The sequence below is a fragment of the Oryza glaberrima genome, chromosome 7 (assembly GCF_000147395.1).
Source record: "Oryza glaberrima chromosome 7, OglaRS2, whole genome shotgun sequence".
In the NCBI taxonomy this organism is placed as follows: Eukaryota; Viridiplantae; Streptophyta; class Magnoliopsida; order Poales; family Poaceae; genus Oryza; species Oryza glaberrima.
In genome coordinates, this window is record NC_068332.1 from 12,319,696 (window position 1) to 12,342,159 (window position 22,464).

The following is a 22,464-nucleotide window of genomic DNA, read 5'->3' on the forward strand; positions in this document are numbered from 1 at the left end:
ACGCATGTGAATCGATGTTGACGACAGGCGCAGTGCCTGTATAAACTTCAAAACGTTCATTTTCTCTCCCTTTTTTCTGAAACCGACCTTTTCCCTTTTCCGTTATTAAACAAATCCATGTTTTGGGGATTCCTTTTCTTTTTCTTTTTCCCCTTTTTTTTTTTGCAAAATGCTACTGATCTATCAAAAGAACCATGATGACATATGCGATATAAATTTTTTAACTAATGCAAAACCACTTTGCACAGCCGAACAGCACGCGCTTTGGCATGTGTGGAATGGGGATTATGAAAGTTTTCTTTTTATTTTTTTGAAAGGAAGGGGATTATGAAAGCTAGTAGTATCATTCTTACCGTTTGCATTTGCACAGAGATTTTGTCATTTGCTGTTATCACATTTTTAAACTGCTAAATGGTGCGTTCATAAAAAAAATTTCTATAGAAGATTGTTTAAAAAATCAAACTAACCTTTTGTAAAGTTTGTAATAATTAATATTTAATTATTTATATGCTAATCTTATCTTATTTTACATGCCGCCGAAAAGCTTAACCACAATGAACATTTAAACTAGCCCTTAATCAAGTCATATATCCAACTTCTGAATTACGTCCTAGGGAAAAAGTACAATAGCTCATTTAACTCTATTTTAGAGTTTAAGACCCTACCTTTTTAAGTTTACTCATTCGATCCTGTTTTTCAATACCGAAGTTATCATCTGATCCTACTTTTGCTACATCGTGAGTGTTTCATTTAAAAAAAAAGAAAAAAACATACAAGCCCAAGTGACTAAAATGCCCTTGAATACATCAACCCTATCCTCTACAACTCATTTGTTCATTCCTTATCCTCTCTCTCTCCCCTCTCTCTCTCAACAGAGCACGAAGGGTAGGAGGGGAGCGACGGCTCAACGAAGACTACGGAGGGGCGGCGGGAGGAGCGGTGGCGATGGGGCAGCGTTGGCTTGGCGACGAGGAGGGCCGCCACTAGCGGCTGCGGTAGTAGCTCAGCGGTGGCTGTGAGAGGTGACGTTGGCACAGTGACGAGGAGGACCACCGATGCCTGCTGTGGAGGGGCGGCGTTGGCTCGGCGATGAGGACCACCGGTGCCCGCATGCATCTCTGCTGTGAACTTGCCACCCACGGTGTCTGACTCGAGCTCGCTCGAAGTTGCCTGTGCCGTCTCCACCACAACCCATGAGCTCACTGTTCACCTACAGTGAGGAGGAAGTTACAACATCTCGCCAATTTGTAGCGCGGTGAGAAGAGAGGTGCGGCGATTCGCCCAGTGCTCGACGTGAAGAAGAAAAGGATACGGTTCATTTCTTCCGCACAAAATTGGACCAAAGGAGAAAAATAACTTTGGGATAATAAGGTCAAATAAACGAGGGTAGAAATGGTATTTTAGACTTTTATTAACATCGTTAAATGTCCTCAAGAGAAAAAGGGTTAGACTATAGTTTTGATTTTGAAAGGGAGGGTCAAATGAGTAAAGTAATAAGAACAGGGTTAAATCGATAGTTAGATCTTCAAATAGGGCTAATGTGCAATTCTCCCTAGGGAAAAATAGGGTGCTAAACACGCTGTCACATCTCATATACAGTACATATCGTAACGGTAATGCATGCTTGAATAGCTGACATTTCGTTTATGTTTCAATTAAGACACCGACAGCTGACGTGCCGACCGAACAACGCATTTGCACTGCCAGGGTTCAAGTCTTCGTTTTGAGCTGGCAGGAGTAGCAAATAACCTAGTAGAGTACTAGGAACCATACCGCCGCGCTGGCCGGACCGGCCGATGCGGCGGTTCCGCTCTCTGGTCTGGTCTCGAGTCTCGACAGCGACCCGGTCGGTCAACCACTTCCACCATTCCACGCCAAGTCGAAACCACCCCCACCCGCACCATCCTCACCGTCCGTCCGCACCGTGCACGCTCCCAGATCATCCTAACCGTCCGCGCCGCACCCAATGGCCTCCCTCCTCTTCCCCGACAAGCCTTCCGCCTCTCCTCCTGTCTCCTCCCCACTTCCCTTCCACCGTGGTCTCCTCCTCCTCTCCACCCGCATCCGTGGCTCTGGTTGCGCTGCTCGGGAGCCCTCGCGGTGGGCTCGGGAGGAAGGGAGGGAAGGAGAGGTTTTGTGGAGGTCGCTGGAGCGGCCGATGAGAGGGGCCAGCGCCGGCGGCGGCGGCGGCGAGGGATTCGGCGGCGCCTCTTCCGGTGATTCCCCTCTCCCCTTCCCCTTGTTTATCGCTTCTCCGTGCCGTAGCCCAGGTGCGAAGGCTTCTGGGAACTTTTACTGCTGTGTTCGTGCTGCTTCGTTTTTTTCGGCCAGTTTCGTAGTCTCATTCTCTGCTACTTCGTCCAGCGCCGTGTCGGTGCGCTTGCGCTGCGGTATGGTCCCCGCGGCCTGGTTAGGGTTTGGTGTCGAGGTGGTCGGGGGAGTCTTAGGGAGGGCGGCATTGTTGTATGGAAAGCTGGGGTTTGACGATGAATCCGGAGCGCTAGTTAGGGTTTATGCGAGCTTGGTGCTTCGTTTTGGCGAATTTTGTTCTTCTGTATTTATTCTGTCAGTTAGAGAAACTTAGCAATCTTTGTTTTGCTTTCTTGTGTTTGGGTGTAATTCCATTTTTTGGGAGGAAAGAGACAGGGAGAACTGGACATATTTGGGGAAGTGTGGTGTAGGAGACCTTTCCTGCCGGTCCCCACTCTTTTGACTGAATAGTTGTGGAGACTTTGACATTCAGTTCTCAGGCTTGGAAGCTCATCCATTTTATTGATTTTCTCTTCTTATTTTCTAGTGCTACAAAATGTGGCACCTGTAACCTGTTAGTTGTGATAATGGAATGAACTGGGGAGGTTCCTGCTAGTATTTGTCGCCACCTAGTATTTGTTCTCTTCAAATTAGTTCCTTGTACACAAAATGTCCTTTTGATTATCATATGTGATTCCTTGTACATTTGATTGCACTACATGTTTTGCAACATGATTTTCATCCTATCTTGAGTAATACACAAAAATGTTGGCCAGCAAGATTATTATAATGTGACTATTATAACTTAGAAGCTTGATAAGAAAAATGAAGATCAATTGTAAAGCCATAAAGGACATGCTGGGTTCCACTGGTGTTCTGGACTTCTGATGTTATCAAAAAGTGCTCCCTGTGACCTTTGAAGCTGCATTATTTAGTCAAGTATTTCTTGGATGGTGGAAATTTAATTCATTATGTAACTTTTTTGATAATGGAGACAATCCTAGTCCCTACATTGAGATGTATACAGCTTATTGCTTTACGTAACTGTGCAATACTTTGTTGTAGTTTCAAACAATATTAGCCTACCAAATGAGGGCCCTAGCCCTAGAGGAACGGATAATGCTGAATGTTCTGAGACATCTTCAGACAGGTCGAATTCGGAAAGCATAAAACCTGAAGAAAGTGCAATGCCATCTTCAATATTTGATAAGAAGATTTCCATAAAAAAGAAGGTAAGTTTATCTTCACCTGTGTCAGATAATTCTGTTGGGGTCTCTTTACTGGTGCATGTATGATGACAATATGCAATTTATGTGGCGCTTGGCACAAATATCGCATCTTTCTGTTTGTTGTACAGATGACATAATGAATTATTAATTCTCATAATTATTGCTATTAAGTCAACTGTACATCACCATGGAGTCATGGATATGCAATGTGATATTCATTTTACTGAAAAACTGGATCACCATGGATAAGAATAGTGCAATGTTCCTTATTCTGTAAACAATGTTAATCAATACTGCAGTACAGTATTTTGGACTGATATGCCAGTATAAAAAGCTACAAAATATAGTAGTTAGTCAGCTCTAAAGTGTTGTGATTGTAAAAAATGTTGCATGCCGAACTATTCTCAAAAGGTAGGATGAATAAGTGTCATGATAAACATACTAGATGCATCATACACATATTGAGGTCTATAGACTGTTCACATCAACTGGAAGACAAGGCCTTGCGAGCTTCTGTTTGTAAATTCTATCTGTAATATTGACATGTTTCCCAAATTAGCCATGTACACCTAATATTCATTCTTTTCTGAAACATGATGATGACATGGAACGCTTAGAGTTATGATAACACTAACTCTGTTGATTTTATGGCATAATTTAATTTTAAAAAGTCTTCTAGATCAAATTTCGATCGTTGGTTTGTATAAAGTATTTCTTTAATAGCTATAAAACCAATTTTGTGTGAAAGCATTTTGGAATACAAATCTATATGCATAACATTCATACAATAAAATATCTCAATGAAATAGAAAGCACAGTTCTCCTTCGTTTTCGAGAAAAAAATACTTCTATGGTGATACTTTTCGATCTTGTAAAATTCAACAGAGGGAGTACATAGTTCTCCTGCATTTTCAAGAAAAGAGAAAACTTCTTTGGTGATACTTTTCGATCTTGTAAAATTCAACAGAGGGAGTACATTACTACATCATGCCCTCTTGTCACCAATGTTCTAAAAATCGGCATTAGTCGGGGCCTAGGCAGCGATTCGGTGCTAGAGACGTGCAGCGATTTGGTACCCTGCCACCTGACTAGCGCCAAGCACCTTCTAGAGTGACGAAGTCTAGACTTTTGTGGTTTATTATGGAAGCACCGAAGCATGGCTATAATGGTTTAGTTATGCAAAATCAGGAAACATTTTCTAAGTTAGGTAGGCTAGTTAACCTTGGCATGCATTTTTGTTGGGCCAATTATCTATTATGAGTTTGCTCCATCTTGATCGTGCAAGACTTGGAGCCTTTGTGTGACCATACTAGTCAGAAACAACATCTGAAGTTCATGCTAGATGCCATAATAGATCATCCCTGCTTTTATTTGGAACAATAAAATGACACAAAAAATTTTACCAGTACAAACTAATAGCTAAAATTTATGCTAAGCAATGTAACTTTTGAATGTTTAAACTTCCTAATTATAATTACAGAGATGTAGGGTTTTTAGTATTAGTTATCTCAACTGTTTGGTTAACATTCATAGTGTCAAACTCCTTATTTGACATTCACTCCTTTATGCACTTTAACAAATGGCAAATGTTCTGTTCTTCTGATCCTTATGTCTTCACTGCAGCTCAGATTGTTAAGTCGAATGGCTATACTGAAAGATGATGGAACTGTAGAAGTTGATATCCCCACTAATGCTGAGGCTGCATCTCTTGACCTTTCTTCAAATGATTACTGTAATGAAGCCTTTAGTGGGGAACCATTGGCATCTTCAGATTTCCAGCACAGACCTCCTATGCAAATTGTTATGCTCATTGTTGGCACTAGAGGAGATGTGCAACCTTTTATAGCTATAGGAAAACGATTGCAGGTTGGCATGCTATTCAATCCTTTTGGATAATCTGTGGCTACTGCTTCTATTGACTGTTGCTTTTGCAGTTGTACCATCAATACTTGGTTTTGATTCTAGTCCTTATATAGTAGTATGTTAAACTGTCAGTAGATTTCCTGCTTTCCCAGATTAGATGAAATGCTTGATACATGGAAGTAGATACCATGTCAGCTCAGAGTTTAAAATTTTCGTTGAGCTGCTTGGTGCATGAAACTGCGTGGCTAAGTTATGCAAACATGCAAGGTAGTTATTAAGTTCTTGTATTGTTACTTTTACTAACAATTTCTGCTTCATGTGATGTATAATTAATAAATTCTATTTTAAAAGCTCTATTTGGTGCATTTTCCTCTATATTAGCACAAACATATTGTCATGGTTTATGATTTTCATAATGCATTTTATTAATTGTTTATCGGAGTTAAGATTTTACTCCTGTGGCTAGGTCCTCTTAAGAATCGTGTAGAATATTCTTATTGAGCTGCCATAATTCTTAGGAATAAGTCTGAACTTATGACTCGAGTTCCACAGACATCATTAACCCTCAAACATCAATTGCACCCCTGAACTTTCTCATGCCAGACTCCTAACTCCTGCTGAAACCATCTATCCATAATTCTTAGGAATAAGTCTGAACTTATGACTCGAGTTCCACAGACATCATTAACCCTCAAACATCAATTGCACCCCTGAACTTTCTCATGCCAGACTCCTAACTCCTGCTGAAACCATCTAATTTTCTTCCAACATGGCCATCTTCTCAGCAATGTTATACGTGCAGGTGTAAGAAGTGGGTCATTTTCTCAGTTCATCTGTAGAAGTTTTTTGTTTTGTTTCTATCAATGTTATTTGAAACTGGTTTCTTTTTTCAAGAAATCCAGAACACCTGATTCATTCAACCAAAGCTAACAAAAACATTCTTTCCTTTTCCAGTTTAGCAACCTCGACATTAATTTATCAAATGCAGTCTCCTCTCACAGCTTGTTTCGTATGAGCTCAGCTATCTTGACTCTATGTGCTATCAAGCGAGCTCGTCCTTTGTTCCCCATCCTCAAATTTCTGAGTCATGCTAGTCAAGAAAAGTGCAACCCCCAGCCTTCAGTCAAAACTTCATATCCAGATATGCAAAAATTGACCATGAAATTAGTCCATCACTGCATCTTAACTCAAATACCAAATCAAAAGGAAAATTTCTGAACAACCCTGCTTACCCCTGACCTCATGCATGTTGGACACCTCCAGGGATTTGAATTGCTCCATGAGATCCATATTGATGTCTTACATGCTGCCCTTGCCCCATGCATGGATGCAGCCGATGAAGGCCTGAGGTCCTTGACCTGCCAGAGCTTACGACTCGCTTTGCCTGATTGAATCTGTTGAAACCTCAACAGTTCAATGAATGGTGGCTAGGTTTTTTGGAGCAATGTACTTTCCCTTCTAAGCGTCACAACTAGCCACCACCCCCTCTCATGCCTGCACGTTTTATTTCCATGCCAATGTGGACTTTGCACCAAAGTGGATGAACAGGGTGGCCGCATTGACAGAGTACCTGATTACGAGATGGTTTTAATGTTCAGTTTATCAGTTATTAATTTGGTATGACCGTATGACAGAGTTCAGGGGGTGGACATATGGTCTGGGAGTTCAAGGTCTTTTTTTTTTACTAGGGCGATAAGTCAAGGACCAAATATAAGTAGTATTAATGCTTCTTCTCTTTATCTGTACCAGCCAAATTCCCGTGCTTTGCTACTGATTAAAACAAATTGATAGTGAAGGTTTTTGGGACAGTACCTGTAGATGTTATATTGTACAGTTGAAATATGATAGAATCATATATGTAGAGGGATTATTTTATAACATAAAAGTACATGGGTAGTTGGTAGAAAACATAATGGAGTAGATGGTAAATAAAAAAAATACTATACTTGGTGAGGTGGTGGCAGATTCACTGCCACCACCATTACCCTCTTTTTTAGAAGAGTATAGATTAGAAAAAAAATATTACTCCCATCTTTTATTATGTTTGGTAACATAAGTAGTATTTACACTTCTTCTCTTTATAGGATCCAGTAAAGCTAAGACCTCTCTGTGTCTTGATGCATAATGTAAGAACTCATGCTTATTGCAATCTGGTTGAATAAACAAGCAATTGCACTTATTTTCACACTTAAATTAACAAAATGCATAAATAGCAAAACACAAAAACAGAAATAATTTTCTGAGATTTTAGTTACAAATTTAACTCATCTTTAATCTTTTATCATGCTGAACATGAAACAAGCAAAGATTTTTCTGATATAAAACATATTATCGTTTCTACAGCCAGTTTTCTTTTTGTATGTAGGAAGTGCCTCCAGTAAAAATAATAATTTGTTTGAATTCAGATAAAATTTCTTCAAATTCAACTTTGTCAGAAAAAATCATTCGATTTTTTTTTCATTTCGAAATGTAAAACCTGTATCTATCTATGTCTTCTTGATTATACTGGTTGTAGACAGGTAAATTGCATAATGCTAAGTGCTAAGTGTTCACTTCTAGTTAAATGAAAAGTTTATCATTCTTCTATGCACATCCCATAACAATTACTTCTATTGCAGATCTATGGCCATCGTGTTAGACTGGCAACTCATGCCAACTTCAAGGATTTTGTTGTGACGGCTGGCCTGGACTTTTATCCCCTAGGCGGAGACCCAAAACTTCTTGCAGGATGTATGTTAAATATCATGCTCAAATCCATTTTTCAGTTTATAGAACCTGTTTAGTATTAGATCTCGCATAACAGTACAGATTGGTAATCTGAGCAGACATGGTGAAGAATAAAGGGTTCTTGCCTGCAACTCCATCAGAAATCCCTATCCAGCGGAAGGAGATTAAAGAGATTATATTCTCCTTGCTTCCTGCTTGCAAAGATCCCGATACTGATACTGGTGCTCCTTTCAATGTAGATGCTATAATAGCTAATCCTGCAGCGTACGGTAATAGTTATTTTTACAATGTGGTCTGTCAATAATTTACTTTCGTTGCATTTGTGCTTATATTATGTCTTTAGGATAGGACATTCATCATTGACCAGTCAGCCAGTGGCTATTCTCTCATGCTATTGGCGAAAGCTCTGTGGTCAGCTGGAGAAATTGAGGAAACTAGATTCTTGTTTCTTCTTGTATACCTCCTGCCATGACATGAAGGAGAGTCCTAACATTTCATTCTACGAGATGAGCTGAACAAACTAACTGGCTATTGATTAAACTTGATAACCATGTAATTATATTAAATATTTCCTCTGTCCCAAAATATAGCTGTTTCTGGCTATTCACCTGGACAAGTACTTCTGTTGCTAGTGCTCTGGTTCTATATATGCAAAAATATTCTCCTTAGTGTGGGGCTTTGTTTCTGCTTTTGGAGTAAAGCCAGCCTTGAGTTTCATTGACATCCTTATGGTTGCATTATTCTATTTGACTTGACTGTAGTATTCTATGCTCAATCTGTGCCTTTTGCCTTTAAGCTGCATTAGTATGACTATTGTCCTAAATGAATGCCTATACAGGGCATGTGCATGTGGCTGAGGCTCTGAAGGTACCAATCCACATAATTTTCACAATGCCATGGACGTAAGCTCTCTCTCTCTCTCTCTCTCTCTTCATGTGTGTGTGTGGTAGATGTTGCTGATTGATCTGCAATATTATTACCAGGCCTACTTGTGAATTCCCTCATCCCTTCTCTCGTGTAAAGCAACCTGCAGGATATAGAGTAAGTTGATTTTGCTATGTATTTTTACATCAATATAGAGTTACTGGAGATTTCCTTCCATGGTAGTGGTAGTTTCGACTTTTTTGGTTATTGCCTATCTAATAACATTTTTTTTTGTTGCTAGAAAGGGTGATAATCCTGATTAGGGTTAACTTCTATGGTCCATATAACAATTTGTTTAATCAAGGCTACTCCATTATACTGCTCTCCACTTACGCGATTTTTGTTGAGAATATAGGGTTAGCATTTTATGTAACAAAACTGATATTAGATGTTAATCTTTTTATTTTGTTTCAGTGAACGTATAGGTGATATTTGAATGCTTAGATACAGCACAGAAGACATTAAGGCTTTGATTAATAGTTTTGTTTTACTCCCTCCGTCCCAACATATAGCTATTTCTAGCTATGCGCCTGGACAAGTCCCAAAATATAGCTATTTTTGGTTATGCATCTGGACAAGTATTTGTATAGGTGCATAGCTATAAATAGCTATATTTTGGGACGGAGGGAGTAGGATAAACTTTGCATTTTTGTTAATAACTTTACTTTTTTTTTTGTCTGTATAACTAACCAACCCATACACTACTACACTAGTACCGAATCTTTTGTGGAGTCCAATAAATATTGTATCTTTATCATTTAACACATAACTTTCTTCTTTTTTATTTATGGTTGCAGCTGTCATACCAGATTGTTGATTCCTTTGTTTGGCTTGGCATTCGGGATATTATAAATGATTTTCGGAAAAGGAAGTTGAAGTTAAGACCAGTTACGTACCTAAGTAGCACACATGCTTATTCAAATGATATTCCTCATGCATATATCTGGAGTCCTTACCTTGTACCCAAACCAAAGGGTATGTATCTCTTGGCTCTTTATTGCGCTAACTACACACATTCTCTTGCTAGTTAGCTCATCATGTTTGTTGGCACAGCCATAAATATGGTGATTGTATGATGTAGCTGCAAGCATGACTACTAAGTATCCAATATGTATTTAATTGTCAAAAGGAAAAAGTTCATTTTGCTCCCTCGAGCTATTTCGCTGGGGCACTTAACCCTCTAAACTATTTTGTCTGCTCACTTTACCCCATGAACCACTAAAACGGGTCACTTTTTCTATCTTATGGAAGCTCTGAAAAAATATTTTGAAGGGATTAAAATGGATCTTTCCTTTCTCACAAATTGTCTGTATATTATATATTTATATTTATATTCCATCGTAATTTCCATGGAATTAACAGTTATGAATGAAATTTTATATGCTAAAAATATGATGTTCACTTCCTTTCCAGACTGGGGACCCAAAATTGACGTTGTTGGGTTTTGCTTCCTCGATCTTGCTTCAAATTATAAACCTCCTGAACCCCTTCTCAAATGGATTGAGAGTGGTGAAAAGCCTATTTACATAGGTTTCGGCAGCCTGGTAAGTTTAGCATATTTGTTGTGCTTTTTTTTTTTTTTCTATTATGTCCCTAGTCTCTACATATGATTATTCTATAAGTTCAAGTATGTTTCCTTATTGGCTTCATGACAACGTTAGCCCTTTATTGTTGGGTCAATTTCATCCGTTTACTTTATGTCCTTTTTTGTTATACTAGGTGAATGGATAATAGATTTGGCAGATATTTTATATGGAGCTGATTCAATACACTTCTTAAGCAAACAATCATATTGACGTTTGTGCAATTGCCCCATTTATTAGGGCCTTCATAAATTTGTAACTATGTTTCTCTTCAGAACAACTAAGTTGCTTTCCTTTTTTTTAAAATCCTGAATTTACTTGTCTAGGAAATTGAAATGTAGCCATGTTTTGTCAACATGCCTATATTGCGCCCAACAACATATAGCCCACATGTCGACTTGCCACTGCTACTGTTCATTAATAAGGAATATTTTCTCACTTTCCATCTCCTTTGCTAATCAGCTAGCTAAAGCAAGGTCTAAAGTGAAATTAGATAAGCTAGAAGCCTAGAACAAATATGTTTAAAACCCTGGGAAAAGCTGAAGAAAACTGGCCTGGAGCTCAACAAATACATAGCTGTGAATCCTGAAGCCCAACCTGAGTGCTGACCATCAGCATGTTGCGCCCAGTATAGCAATATTGCATTCTCAGTACAAAAACAAAATAAAAACAAAGCAGAGTCCACCAATACATGTATAAGAAGCTTATAACCAGAGTCTAGAACATCACAGATCCATTGGGTGAAGCAGTCAGTGGCTCATCGCAAGTTGAGGTTGAGCATGTTGGTGACGAGTATTTGCTGGAGAGAGAGGAAGACAAAGAGTCAAAGAAGGGTATTTCTGTTCTCTTGCAACCCACTTAATAGGATGGTAGCCAAATATTGGTGGGGCGTAGAAGAGTAGTAAGGTCTCTGGTGGTACCAAGGAAACACTTATTTTCCCAGTGCAAATCAGGGAGTCTGGGTACTTCCAGTGTGAAATAAGAAATTTCCTGTTGTTTTGAGCTTCCTTATGTATTAGTTGCTAACATTTTCTTTGCTTTCGTTTATGACTGATGACTCAGTAATTTCAGCCAATTCCAGAACCAGATAAGTTGACAAGAATCATAGTGGAAGCACTTGAAATTACTGGACAGAGAGGTATCATTAACAAGGGTTGGGGTGGCCTTGGAAATTGTAAGTATAAAGTCGTAACAGTTCTTTGGATTTGACATATTAACTTGCCATCATTATTCATGCTCTCTAACATTTCTTATTATGCCATTTTGCAGTAGAGGAACCTAAGGAATTTGTATACGTAATAGATAACATTCCACATGACTGGCTTTTTTTGCAGTGCAAGGCTGTGGTAAGGCTTTCTGCTATTTCCTGATTGTTATATGCCAACAATCTAGTATCGTGACTGAACATGCTGCAATGCTTATCTAGACAAACTGGGTAGAAAACTGATTATGACTAGCTTTAAATTCACCGGAGATTTGTGTTAAGCTTGAAGTCACTGATGAGCACGATTGTGTACATACTACATAATCAGGGGGGTTCTGGTCATCTGATTCAGCAGTTTTACTTGACTGCATGCTAAATACCTTGTATTTTCATGCACTGCCAACAGATAGAATCATAGAAGTCATGCGTGCTGTGACAGTGGAGGATTTTTTTTTTAACATAAAGGGGAGATTTGATTAAAACACGAGCTGTAACCGTGGAAGACAATGCTTAATTTTTCTTATTAATTTTCTAATTTACTCTGATAATAGTTGTAGCCTTATTTTCTTTGAAACCTACTTTATTGAGATATGATCACTTTTGCACTACTTCAAGTTTTGAGTATGATATTGTTTTTGTTTCGGCAGTGAAAATATAACGTGACATTATTTTGTTCAGTCATTTTGCATAGAATAAGACTGCATTCTTTTTTGTTGACTGCTGTTGTATTCCCTTTTCCCTTGTCAGGTACACCATGGTGGTGCAGGGACAACAGCTGCCAGTCTTAAGGCTGCGGTACTCTCTCTCTCTCTCTCTCTGTGTGTGTGTGTGTGTGTCTCTCTCTCTCTCTCTCTCTCTCTCTCTGTTTGTGTTTTTATGTGCATTGTGGCACACTGCTAAATGTCTCCATTTATAAAATTTGTAGTGCCCCACTACCATCGTACCATTCTTTGGAGATCAGTTCTTTTGGGGCAACATGGTGCATGCTAGAGGATTGGGAGCCCCACCTGTCCCTGTGGAGCAATTACAATTACATCTACTGGTTGATGCAATTAAATTTATGATGGATCCAAAGGTATGTTGCAAATTTTGCTAGTTGCTGATTATTTGTATTTTTATCACGAGTTATTCACTAGTGTCAAAATTGTCAAGTAGCAATTATGCCACATATAGAAAAAAACAGCAAAGGTATTTTAAGTTGTACGTTCTGTTCCAAAAAATGGAAATTATGATCGCTTGTTTTTTTTGGGGCTTCCATTAGAAGGCTAGTATCTTTATTGATGTCATTGCTAAATCAAATTTGATGTGCGTCTTTACTTGATAAACAATTTTCTACAATTGAGCTCACTTTTGTTTTGGTTTATGTTCTCTACGCAACCAACTGAATACTGATCACCATTGGTCATTTTTTTGGTTAATAATCATGTGAACAACTCGAAAGTGAAAATCATTCACCTGTGACATACTTGCATTCTTGTTTGTGAAAGAGTAGGAACTCAGAACATTCTTGTCTATGAATGCTTCTTATCCTACATTCAGAACATTCACTATCTGTGGAGAAATGGGTACCACATACCCATACGGCTGGGCTATCTGATTGGTTACAGGGGATAGATCGTGTATATAGATTATGTATAAGACTATGACTTGGGTATTACGTTTACTTGTGTATCATGGAACGGCTTGTAGTCCTAGTATGTTAAGTTTGTAGATTAGATATAGGAAATTAAACCGTATGGGGATAAGTTTCTATCTTATAAGACTGCTCCTTCGCATATATAAGGAGGGCAGGACACCCCTTTGGGGGCAGATTCACAACCAGATCATCAGATCAATACACAGCCCGGCGGATTTAAATCCCCAAACAGGAGTAGGGTATTATCTCTCATTGATAGAGCTTGAACCTGTCTAAATCCTTGTCTCTGCATCCATATACTTTTAGGTCTCGTGCGCTACCTCCTTTATATTGCCGAATTCCAGTTTCGACAGTTGGTGCGCTAGGTAGGGGTGCGTTGAGAGTTTACCGTTGAAAAGTGTGATGGAATCAACTTCATGAGCCACTCATTTCGTTTTGCTTTGGGAGCTTTGGCTTCCTCGCTGCTGACAACTTCAACTGTCTCTCGCCCTTCGACTTGGATTCGAACCAGTCAGGGAGACTCAAGACCGCTTCGCTCCGCAACCCGACTGCCGGCGTGTACGTCACGTCAACCGATCTATTTGGCGAGATTGATTTTGCCAAGATCAAATTGACCTTCTGGGCTTTGAGTCCGCCACGGAGTCGCCGCCGCCCTTCCATGTCCCTACGATGAAAAGCAGAAGCTACAGCCACCGCCCACCTATCTACTGTTGCTGCTTTCGCATCGAGGAGAAAAAACGTGGTTAACCATCGAGCAACCAGGAGCAAGCAAAGTACGAGTATGAATTGGTGTGCTACAAGTCCAACACAATGTTGCAAGATAATGCACGTATATATATATATATCTTGGCAATACATGTGCTACTTATCCATATTTATCAAGTCGCCGGAGCCGGATAGCAGCATGATCCATACACAGAACAAGAGAAAATCAAGTTTAACTTCAGCTTTTTTTCATCTGTCCGTGGAATCTGTTGCCACCGACATTTTCTGATTGAACCAATCTCCAATCCGAATCGGGTATTTTGTTGTTTTCACTCGCCGGTCAAAATCAAGACGCGTCCATCACCGCGTCGTCGCCGAGTACTCCTTTACTCTCTCCCACACAGATGGACATGCCGCTGACTGAAACCTTGCGTGGACGACCAACGAGTACACGGGAGCATGCAAGTCATGGACGGAGCAAACAAATTAACTTGCTTACCTGCTCCAATAATCAACTACGCATCTGCATTAATTTATATGCTAACCTGATCACGATTATATTTGTTTGCATGTATATATTGTGCCGAAAAGCCGAGAGGTTGTTGCAAACACACCATGAGCTTTGCATCGCTGCAGGCATCGACCCGCCTAGGGGTGGAAACGAGCCGAGCCAGGCTCGGCTTGCAGTGGCCCGCAACAAACTAGGCTTGGGTTGGCTCGACTCAGTTAGGGAAACAAGCTAAACCTTGACCTCGGCTCGGCTCGTTTCCTGGCTTGAGCCAGCTCGAGCTGCCTTGCAAGCCTTTCTGTTGAAACACCTCTTCATATATATTTTGTAATTATTAAAAAAAGTAAGAACAAATTATCAACATGTAAAATTTAAATAAGTTTATATATTCAATTCTTCACAATCTTAATGATAAGTTTCAAGTTGACAAAATAATAACGTCATAAAAAGTAAAATAACTGATATAAACACATGATGGCCTAGGCTCGCGAGCCAAAACAAGCAGCACGCGAGCCAGCTCGGCTCGGCTCATTTCAGCAACGAGCAGAAAAGGAGGCTTGGGCTTGGCTTGTTTGGCTTACGACCTGAGCCAAGCCAACCAAGCTCGAGCCAAGCCCAAACTGAGCTCACCAGCCTGAGCTTTTTTTCCACCCCTAGACCCGCTGTGTAGCTGCTCCTGCACACCCTACCGGCCAACGACAAGATGAAGTTGATCAAGCCTGTCAACGGATGTGTCTCCCATAGGACTACGCTCAAGATCACTTCAATCTCGTTCGGTTTCTGGAACGTCACGAGAAACTACTCTAAGCTCGTTCTTTTCAACCCGAATTCAATCCTGCTAGGGAGATTGATCTCGGCGAGTTCGACGATTCAATTTTCGACATGGTCCGGGTCCTTTTTTCTTCCAATTTATCATTATTTACTAGTGATTTCTAATCACATATTAATGTCTTGGTAATATTTTCTTGTTCACATGTAATGCCACGACATTACTGCTGCCGATTAATGGCTTCGCCTCCACGGCTGCACGACTCCACCACCGCTGATGGGCATCATCGTCTTCATCGCCGGCCGTCTCATCTGCTGTTGCCGACTGGAGTCCTTGCCTTCACTGTCGGCCTACTCCGCTGCCGTTGATGGGCGTCTTCGCTATCACCGTCGACCGCCTCTACCGCCGCCGACTGGTGTTTTCGCCTATACGGTTGGTGGACTCCGCCGTCGTTGATAGGCGTCTTAGCTTTAACTGTCGACCGCCTCCACCACCGCCGACTGGTGTTTTTGTCTATACGGTTGGTGGACTCCGCCGTCGTTGATGGGTGTCTTCGCTTTCACTGTCGACCGCCGCCGACTGGTATCTTTATTGTTATTGATGGACGACCTTCTCCCCACATCAGCTACCTCTGCCATCATCGAGGGGGATACTAAAAAGCTAAGTCATTAATTTTCCTTTTTATATGATATTTTCCTTTTCCTCTGCCTCACTACATCAACTGGTTCTCCATTGAGTAGTGAGTCAAGGGCTACAGATGTTATATCATATTTTTTTCAAAAATTTTCATAATACTTATCTTGATTGCTTGAGAAATAATCCGAGTAAAAGTGTCGATCGAGTTATGGAGCTCTATTACCCTATGCTTTTTGTTTGGTTTGTCGATGGATAGTTGCCTTTGGGCTGATTCCTAGCACCCAAAAGTATTACTCGGAAGAAATCAAAAGCATAAAGATAAGATAATTTTTCTTCTCTTAACAAATTGCAAAAGTACCTGAGTAGTAAATTCTGATCCGTGAAACTTTGTTCCATTAATGACGAACTCATGTCAATGACTAGTCGGGCAGAGTGTTTAAATGCAAGGAGTTGTCTGCTCGAGAAAATCAAAATTGACAAGAGAAGAAATACATATTTATAAACAATTTAAAATGCTTGAATTTTCCTAAACATTTTAAAATGCTTGAATTTGCCTCAACTACTGTATTTACATCAGATACTACTCAGCCTATATGTTTATACTGTTGGATCCAAATCCAGATATGCACTGTAGGGATTCATGGCCATGAGCTTATCTACTACACTTTTCAGAAATGGATCATTCAGTATACCATTGTCGGTCGCTTCATCTGCCGTCGACTGATTTCGTTGCCTCCACGGATGGTGTGCACCGCCATCGTTGCTGATGGGCATCATCATCTTCACCATCGGCTTGCCTCCGTCGCTACCGACCGGTGTCCTCGCCTTCACGGCTAGCCTGTTATGCCGCCGCCGACCGTTGTCTTAGCCTTTACGGCTGGCTTATTATGCTGCTGCTGATGGGCATCATCGTCTTTAATGCCGGCTCACCTTCGTCGTCCCCGACTGGTGTTTTCGCCTCCACGGTTGGTTGGTCACACCACCGTTGATGGGCGTCTACGTCTTCACTGCCGGCTCGCCTTCGTCGCCACCAGTTGGTGTCTTCGCCTCCACTGTTGGTTGGTTACACCACTGTTGATGGGCGTGTACGTCTTCATCGACCGGCCGCGTTGTCTGCCGCTGACCGGTGTCTTCGCCTTCAAGGTTGGATGGTCGCACCACCATTGTTGGGCATCTTCGTCTTCGACCAGCCAAATGGTGTCTTCGGCCTCATTGCTGGCCTATTATGATGCTGCTCATGGACATCTTCGTTTTCACCATCATTCTGCTTCTTCTGTCACCGACTGGTTTTTTCCACCGCTGACTAGTGTTTTTATCTTCACGACTACGCGTCTTCACCACCGGTTTTGTCTCTGTTGCCGCCGACCCGTGTTCACGTCGTCACGGTTGTGCAACTCTGTCACCATTGTGGGACGACTTCATCTTCATTGTCTTTGGCACCGACAATCTATGCTGCCTTTACTTTGCCAGCCTCGTTACTTCACCAATCACGACGTCTTCAAGAACCTCGACATCTCGGGTATGCCACCAGATACGATGCCGCGCTAATCTACTACAAGTGGTGCTCCAATAAAGATTTCTACTCGAACATCTTCAACACGTATCTTCACTCAAGCAATGACTACTCGACGACAAGAAGCTACAATTCTCGACTCTATCTTCAGTTGTTAAGAGTCAGAGGCTACACAAATACTAGGCTCAAAATTTAAGAAGCTTTATGTCAAGATGAAGCAATCGATTAACCAGCCAACGAGTTAACTCCAGGAGTCATTATTTTCGTTTTTGGTTCAAAGCAGGCGTTCTACTTCAGCAACTCCAATTAATTCACTAGCAATTTTGCTACCACAATCTACTCCAAATTTCTCAAGTATCAAGATCAAGATTTAATCTACATATCCAGGAGTTTGGACTTGTCAACTAATCAACTCAGATTGTACGAGTTGGTCAACCACATGATATACTTTCCTCCAAGTGAAGCATCTTCAACAGCTGCTAAGTTCTACAGTCATCTTCATAAATCAATAGAAGGTTAGGCTTCATCAATGCTAAAATATGGCTGGATCACCGACATCATCATCTTCATCAACATCCTGTCATGCCTCTTTGACCTAGCCTACTATGCTGCCGTTAATGCGCAACTTCGTCTTCATAGCCGGCCATCTTTGCTGCCGCCAATTGTCATTACTGCTGGTCGCGTTTACTGTTGCCGATTGGTTTCTTCGTCTCCACGGTTAGTGGATTTCACCATCGCGATTGATGGGCACTTCGTCTCCACCACCGACATCTTCGTCATCTCTGATAGGTGATATCATGTCCATGTTGGTGATCTTACCTTCATGCCGACTACATCAGCTGCCGTCGATGGACAATTTCGACTATGATAGAAGGAAAAGCTACATGCTTAGGGGCTTATTAGCTCAAGCACAAGGATCATACTTTCAATCTGGACTTGTTCTAGAAATAAGCAACATGAATACATGGTCATGGGTCTATTTCCTACGCTCAAAGACTGATCAATCATTATTTCCTGTAAGGACTATCATCCGAGTACTTGGACTAGTCGGGATTTGATTATCACATCTATTTTGGTACACCTTATGAGGGATAACCATTTGGATGAGAAGGCGCTCAGATGAGATACGCTCGATCTACATCACCTAGGAGATTTGTCACTCGGGAGCATATTAATAGGCGTGTTATACACGTCATATTTTACGGGCATCGGTGGGCATATTTTGGGCCTAGTCCTAATATGTTTGCAACACATATTTTTCAGATGTGGCCAGTCACGGCGTGATCAAGTGCCCAATACCTTAAAAATCCTTTTATACCGTTGTTACTCAACTTTTTAGGTGTTGGTACTATGCATTTTAAAACGTGACAAACAGTGAAGCTTTATATAGCTGCCCCGCTGACTTTTTTCTTTTGTACAAGTAAACGCATTGTTTGGGTTTATAAAGCAATCGATTGGATACAATATCGTTGTTTTTTTGCCACGTAAGTGTGCATTTTAATTGACCAATATTATGGCTTAGGTTGATTATATATTTTGGTCATTTACTAGGCGATTGGTAAATACTTTATGAGTTTATTTACTCGGATTTTACACCACATATGTCGTATATTTCCAGGTGTGGTGAAACCATGTGTTTTTTAGGGACTTGAGCACATTTGTTAAAGCAGTGTGCGCATGGTATGTTCCCGATGCTATGGAAATTTCTTTATTCACAACATACAAGGTTTTTTATAATTGTTTTGCTATGTGAATTTTCAAAGATGTAGTCAACTCTAGGTTGCTCGTATTATATTTTACAAAGCAGTTGTTATATCACTCAGATTATGTTATTCGAGGATTCACACCACATATGTTGTATATTAATATTAAGTCACTTGGTTGACTATAATTATTAAAACCACTCGGTTGGTTGGATTATTTATTCCTTGACTATATGCTTAGTTTGTTCAACTAACCATATAGTCGTGGGCTAAACCTAATTAGGCGCATCTAGTCGATGCACCTGAGTATATATTCTTTTATTATTCTTAAATTTCTTCAGCCCTTCACAGCCTTATGATTTGGTAAAAGCACTTGAGAGACTAAGGTAGAGATGATTGAAGCACTCGGCTTTTGAAGATTTAACTCAGGAGAAGATTATCTCGTCGACTGTGAAGGTCTCAAGGGCTACCGTGGAGATTATGGGTACCACATACCCACACGGCTAGGCTATCCGACTGATTACAGGGGATAGATCATGTATATAGAATATGTATAAGACTAGGACTCGGGTATTACGTTTACTTAGTGTATCAAGGAACGGCTTGTAGTCCTAGTATGTTAAGTTTGTAGATTAGATATAGGTAACTTAAACCGTATGGGGATAAGATTTTATCTTGTAAGACTGCTCCTTCGCATATACAAGGAGGGTAGGACTCACATTTGGGGGCAGATTCACAACCAAATCGTCAGATCAATACACAACCCAGCGGATTCAAATCCCCAAACAGGAGTAGGGTATTACCTCTCATTGAGAGGGCCTGAACCTGTCTAAATCCTTGTCTCTACATCCATCCACTTTTAAGTCTCGTACGTTACCCCCTTTATATTTCCAAATTCTAGTTTCGACAATTGGCGCGCCAGGTAGGGGTGCGTTGAGAGTGTACCGTCGAAAAGTGCAATGGAATCAACTTCATGGTTGAATTTTACATGTAAAAATTTGATCACTCAGCATTCTATATTGGTTGCATCACTTTTAAGATGATTAAAAAAAATTATCAACTCTAGTGCAGTGGTGTTGTGTGAACAAAGTTACTGTTTCTTATAGTGAAGTTGCTATCTTACCATCAGAAATCCTGATATGTTCAGGTACAGTAGTACAGCAAACAGGGTTGTGGCTTTGTGAGGACTCCCTATGCAGACCCCTTGAACAGTTTACAAAAGTAACCTGTGATTCTTTTCAACTAGCACTCAAGTATTATTTTTAGAAATTTAGAAGTAGCTAGATATAGGCATCATACCCACATGAACTTGAGTCTTTGCTTTTTAACCTGTAATTCTGGAAAAACTAATTGAAGAAAATGTCTTCTTGATTATAGCTTGTAGTACTACAAGAAATGACAATGAACTAGGGAAAATATAGCTTATAATACTTTCTTAAGAAGGGCAAGGTTGCACACTTTTCAATTTGAGTTGTGGTGTTTTGATCAATGCCAGGTGAAGGAGAGAGCTGTTGAGCTAGCAAAAGCAATTGAATCGGAAGATGGCGTTGACGGGGCAGTGAAAGCATTTTTGAAACATCTCCCACAGCCCAGGAGCCTTGAGAAGCCGCAGCCTGCACCACCATCGTCAACCTTCATGCACCCCTTTCTCCTCCCCGTAAAGAGATGTTTTGGCATCGCCACATAGTCCGTTGCTCTCAAGCAATCGTGTTAATATTTTGGCAACACAACCAACAACCATGTTAAAAGAGAAAAGCTCTCCTATAGTTTTTGTTCTTGTCACAGTATAGAATGAGCGATCTCCTGCAGTTTTCTTCAAACGTGGAGAGATTGTTCTTACCTTAATTTAACACCTGTTCAGCTGTTATAACTTGATTCATGATTGGTTTGTATAGTAGTGGTAACGGGCTCGTTTGTTTAGCCTTAATTGTACAGTTGGCAGTCACAAAGAATGTTGCTTGGCACTGCACTGTTGGACCCCTTATCTTTTTTTTTCTTTATGTTCTTGAATGCTTTTCCTGGTACTAATCATTTCTGTAACTACATGACACCCCGTGTTGCGGCGGAACTTGTAGAAAACAATCAGGATGAGGTGCTTTTTAAAACAAATTAACAAGAATAATTGCACACAACATGTTAAGGTTGTGACTTCACGCATGTTAAGGTTTTGGTTGTCACTATATATAGAGAGAGGATTTGTACCTGGAAATGACGAATCAATGCGTCCATGTCCTCTCCTGAAGAGTATTTTGGAGCAGACCAATGTGGCATAATTTGTTTACACACTTCTCTTCCTAATTTACGCTTTCCCCAACACAAAGCGTATTTTCCTAGCTTTACTCTTTTCCCAGGCTGGTGTGTTTTCGAACCTCCTAGTTCGGATCTCGTCCCTCATCAAGAAAAGAGGTAAGCCGTACATGATTAATTAATTATTAGCTTGATAAACTAGAAAAATAGATTAATATTTTTTTAAAGAAAATTTTTATAAAATTTCTAATAAAAAATATACCATTTAACAGTTTTAAAATTGTGTGCGTGAAAAATAAAAAAATAAAAGTTATAAAGGGAGAGTATATAACTCAACCACCTACCCAAACACACATGCTTCTATGCATGTTTGGTGAGGCAGAATCATCCTACGAGAGAGAATTTTCCCATCCAATGTTCCAAACAGCTGGTAGGTACTTAAGCTGGTAAGTCACAGTTAAGTGAACGTTTGTTTCAAACTTAGGTCTTGTTTAGTTGTGGAAAATTTTTGGGTTTGGTTATCAAATCGGATATACGGATACACATTTAAAATATTAAATGTAGTCTAATAATAAAACAAATTACAGATTCCGTCAGGAAACTGCAAGGTGAATTTATTAAGTCTAATTAATCCGTCATTAGCAAATGTTTACTGTAGCACCACATTGTTAAATCATGGTGCAATTAGGCTTAAAAGATTCGTCCCGCAATTTACACGTAATATGTGTAATTTATTTTTTTTCTACATTTAATATTTCATGCACGTGTCCAAACATTCGATGTGATAGCGTGAAAATTTTTGTTTTTGGAACTAAATAGGGCCTTAGCATGCTAATGGACAGCGGTGAGTTGCATGGAGCTGCCTATTTACCACTTGTGACTTGTGTGCGAATTAGTAGGAGACTTGACCGCAATAATGTGTCTGTCGATCAGTCCATGATGGAATGAGCAGCTTTCCAACAAGCAC

General features: G+C 40.2%; 1 protein-coding gene across 3 annotated transcripts; it reads left to right on the top strand.

Moving 5' to 3' along the window:
- Positions 1 to 1,945: 1,945 nt before the first annotated feature.
- LOC127778988 (sterol 3-beta-glucosyltransferase UGT80A2-like) lies at positions 1,946 to 21,609 on the top strand. 3 transcript variants are annotated; one of them, XR_008018596.1, is made up of 15 exons: positions 1,946 to 2,216; positions 3,316 to 3,482; positions 5,103 to 5,345; positions 7,961 to 8,072; positions 8,168 to 8,338; positions 8,908 to 8,971; positions 9,053 to 9,110; positions 9,791 to 9,968; positions 10,407 to 10,537; positions 11,648 to 11,750; positions 11,846 to 11,922; positions 12,528 to 12,575; positions 12,706 to 12,855; positions 19,166 to 19,227; positions 20,746 to 20,875. XR_008018596.1 is itself a non-coding variant. In XM_052305638.1 (14 exons), exons 1-14 carry the CDS (start codon positions 1,967 to 1,969, stop codon positions 20,935 to 20,937), a joined length of 1,944 nt encoding a protein of 647 aa, XP_052161598.1. In that variant the 5' UTR covers positions 1,946 to 1,966; the 3' UTR covers positions 20,938 to 21,609. The 3 variants fall into 3 exon arrangements, 2 of the variants coding, with proteins under 2 accessions (XP_052161598.1, XP_052161599.1); XM_052305638.1 differs by lacking the exon at positions 19,166 to 19,227 and having other exon boundaries at positions 20,746 to 21,609; XM_052305639.1 differs by lacking the exons at positions 1,946 to 2,216; positions 19,166 to 19,227 and having other exon boundaries at positions 3,348 to 3,482; positions 5,108 to 5,345; positions 20,746 to 21,605.
- Positions 21,610 to 22,464: the final 855 nt, after the last annotated feature.

Bases quoted from the DNA above. Each gene is read 5' to 3' on its own strand.
- LOC127778988 (XM_052305638.1), top strand. From the start codon at position 1,967: ATGGCCTCCCTCCTCTTCCCCGACAAGCCTTCCGCCTCTCCTCCTGTC. The intron at 9,111-9,790 runs GTAAGTTGATTT...TTATGGTTGCAG, and splicing joins AGCAACCTGCAGGATATAGA to CTGTCATACCAGATTGTTGA. The intron at 12,576-12,705 runs GTACTCTCTCTC...TAAAATTTGTAG, and splicing joins CTGCCAGTCTTAAGGCTGCG to TGCCCCACTACCATCGTACC.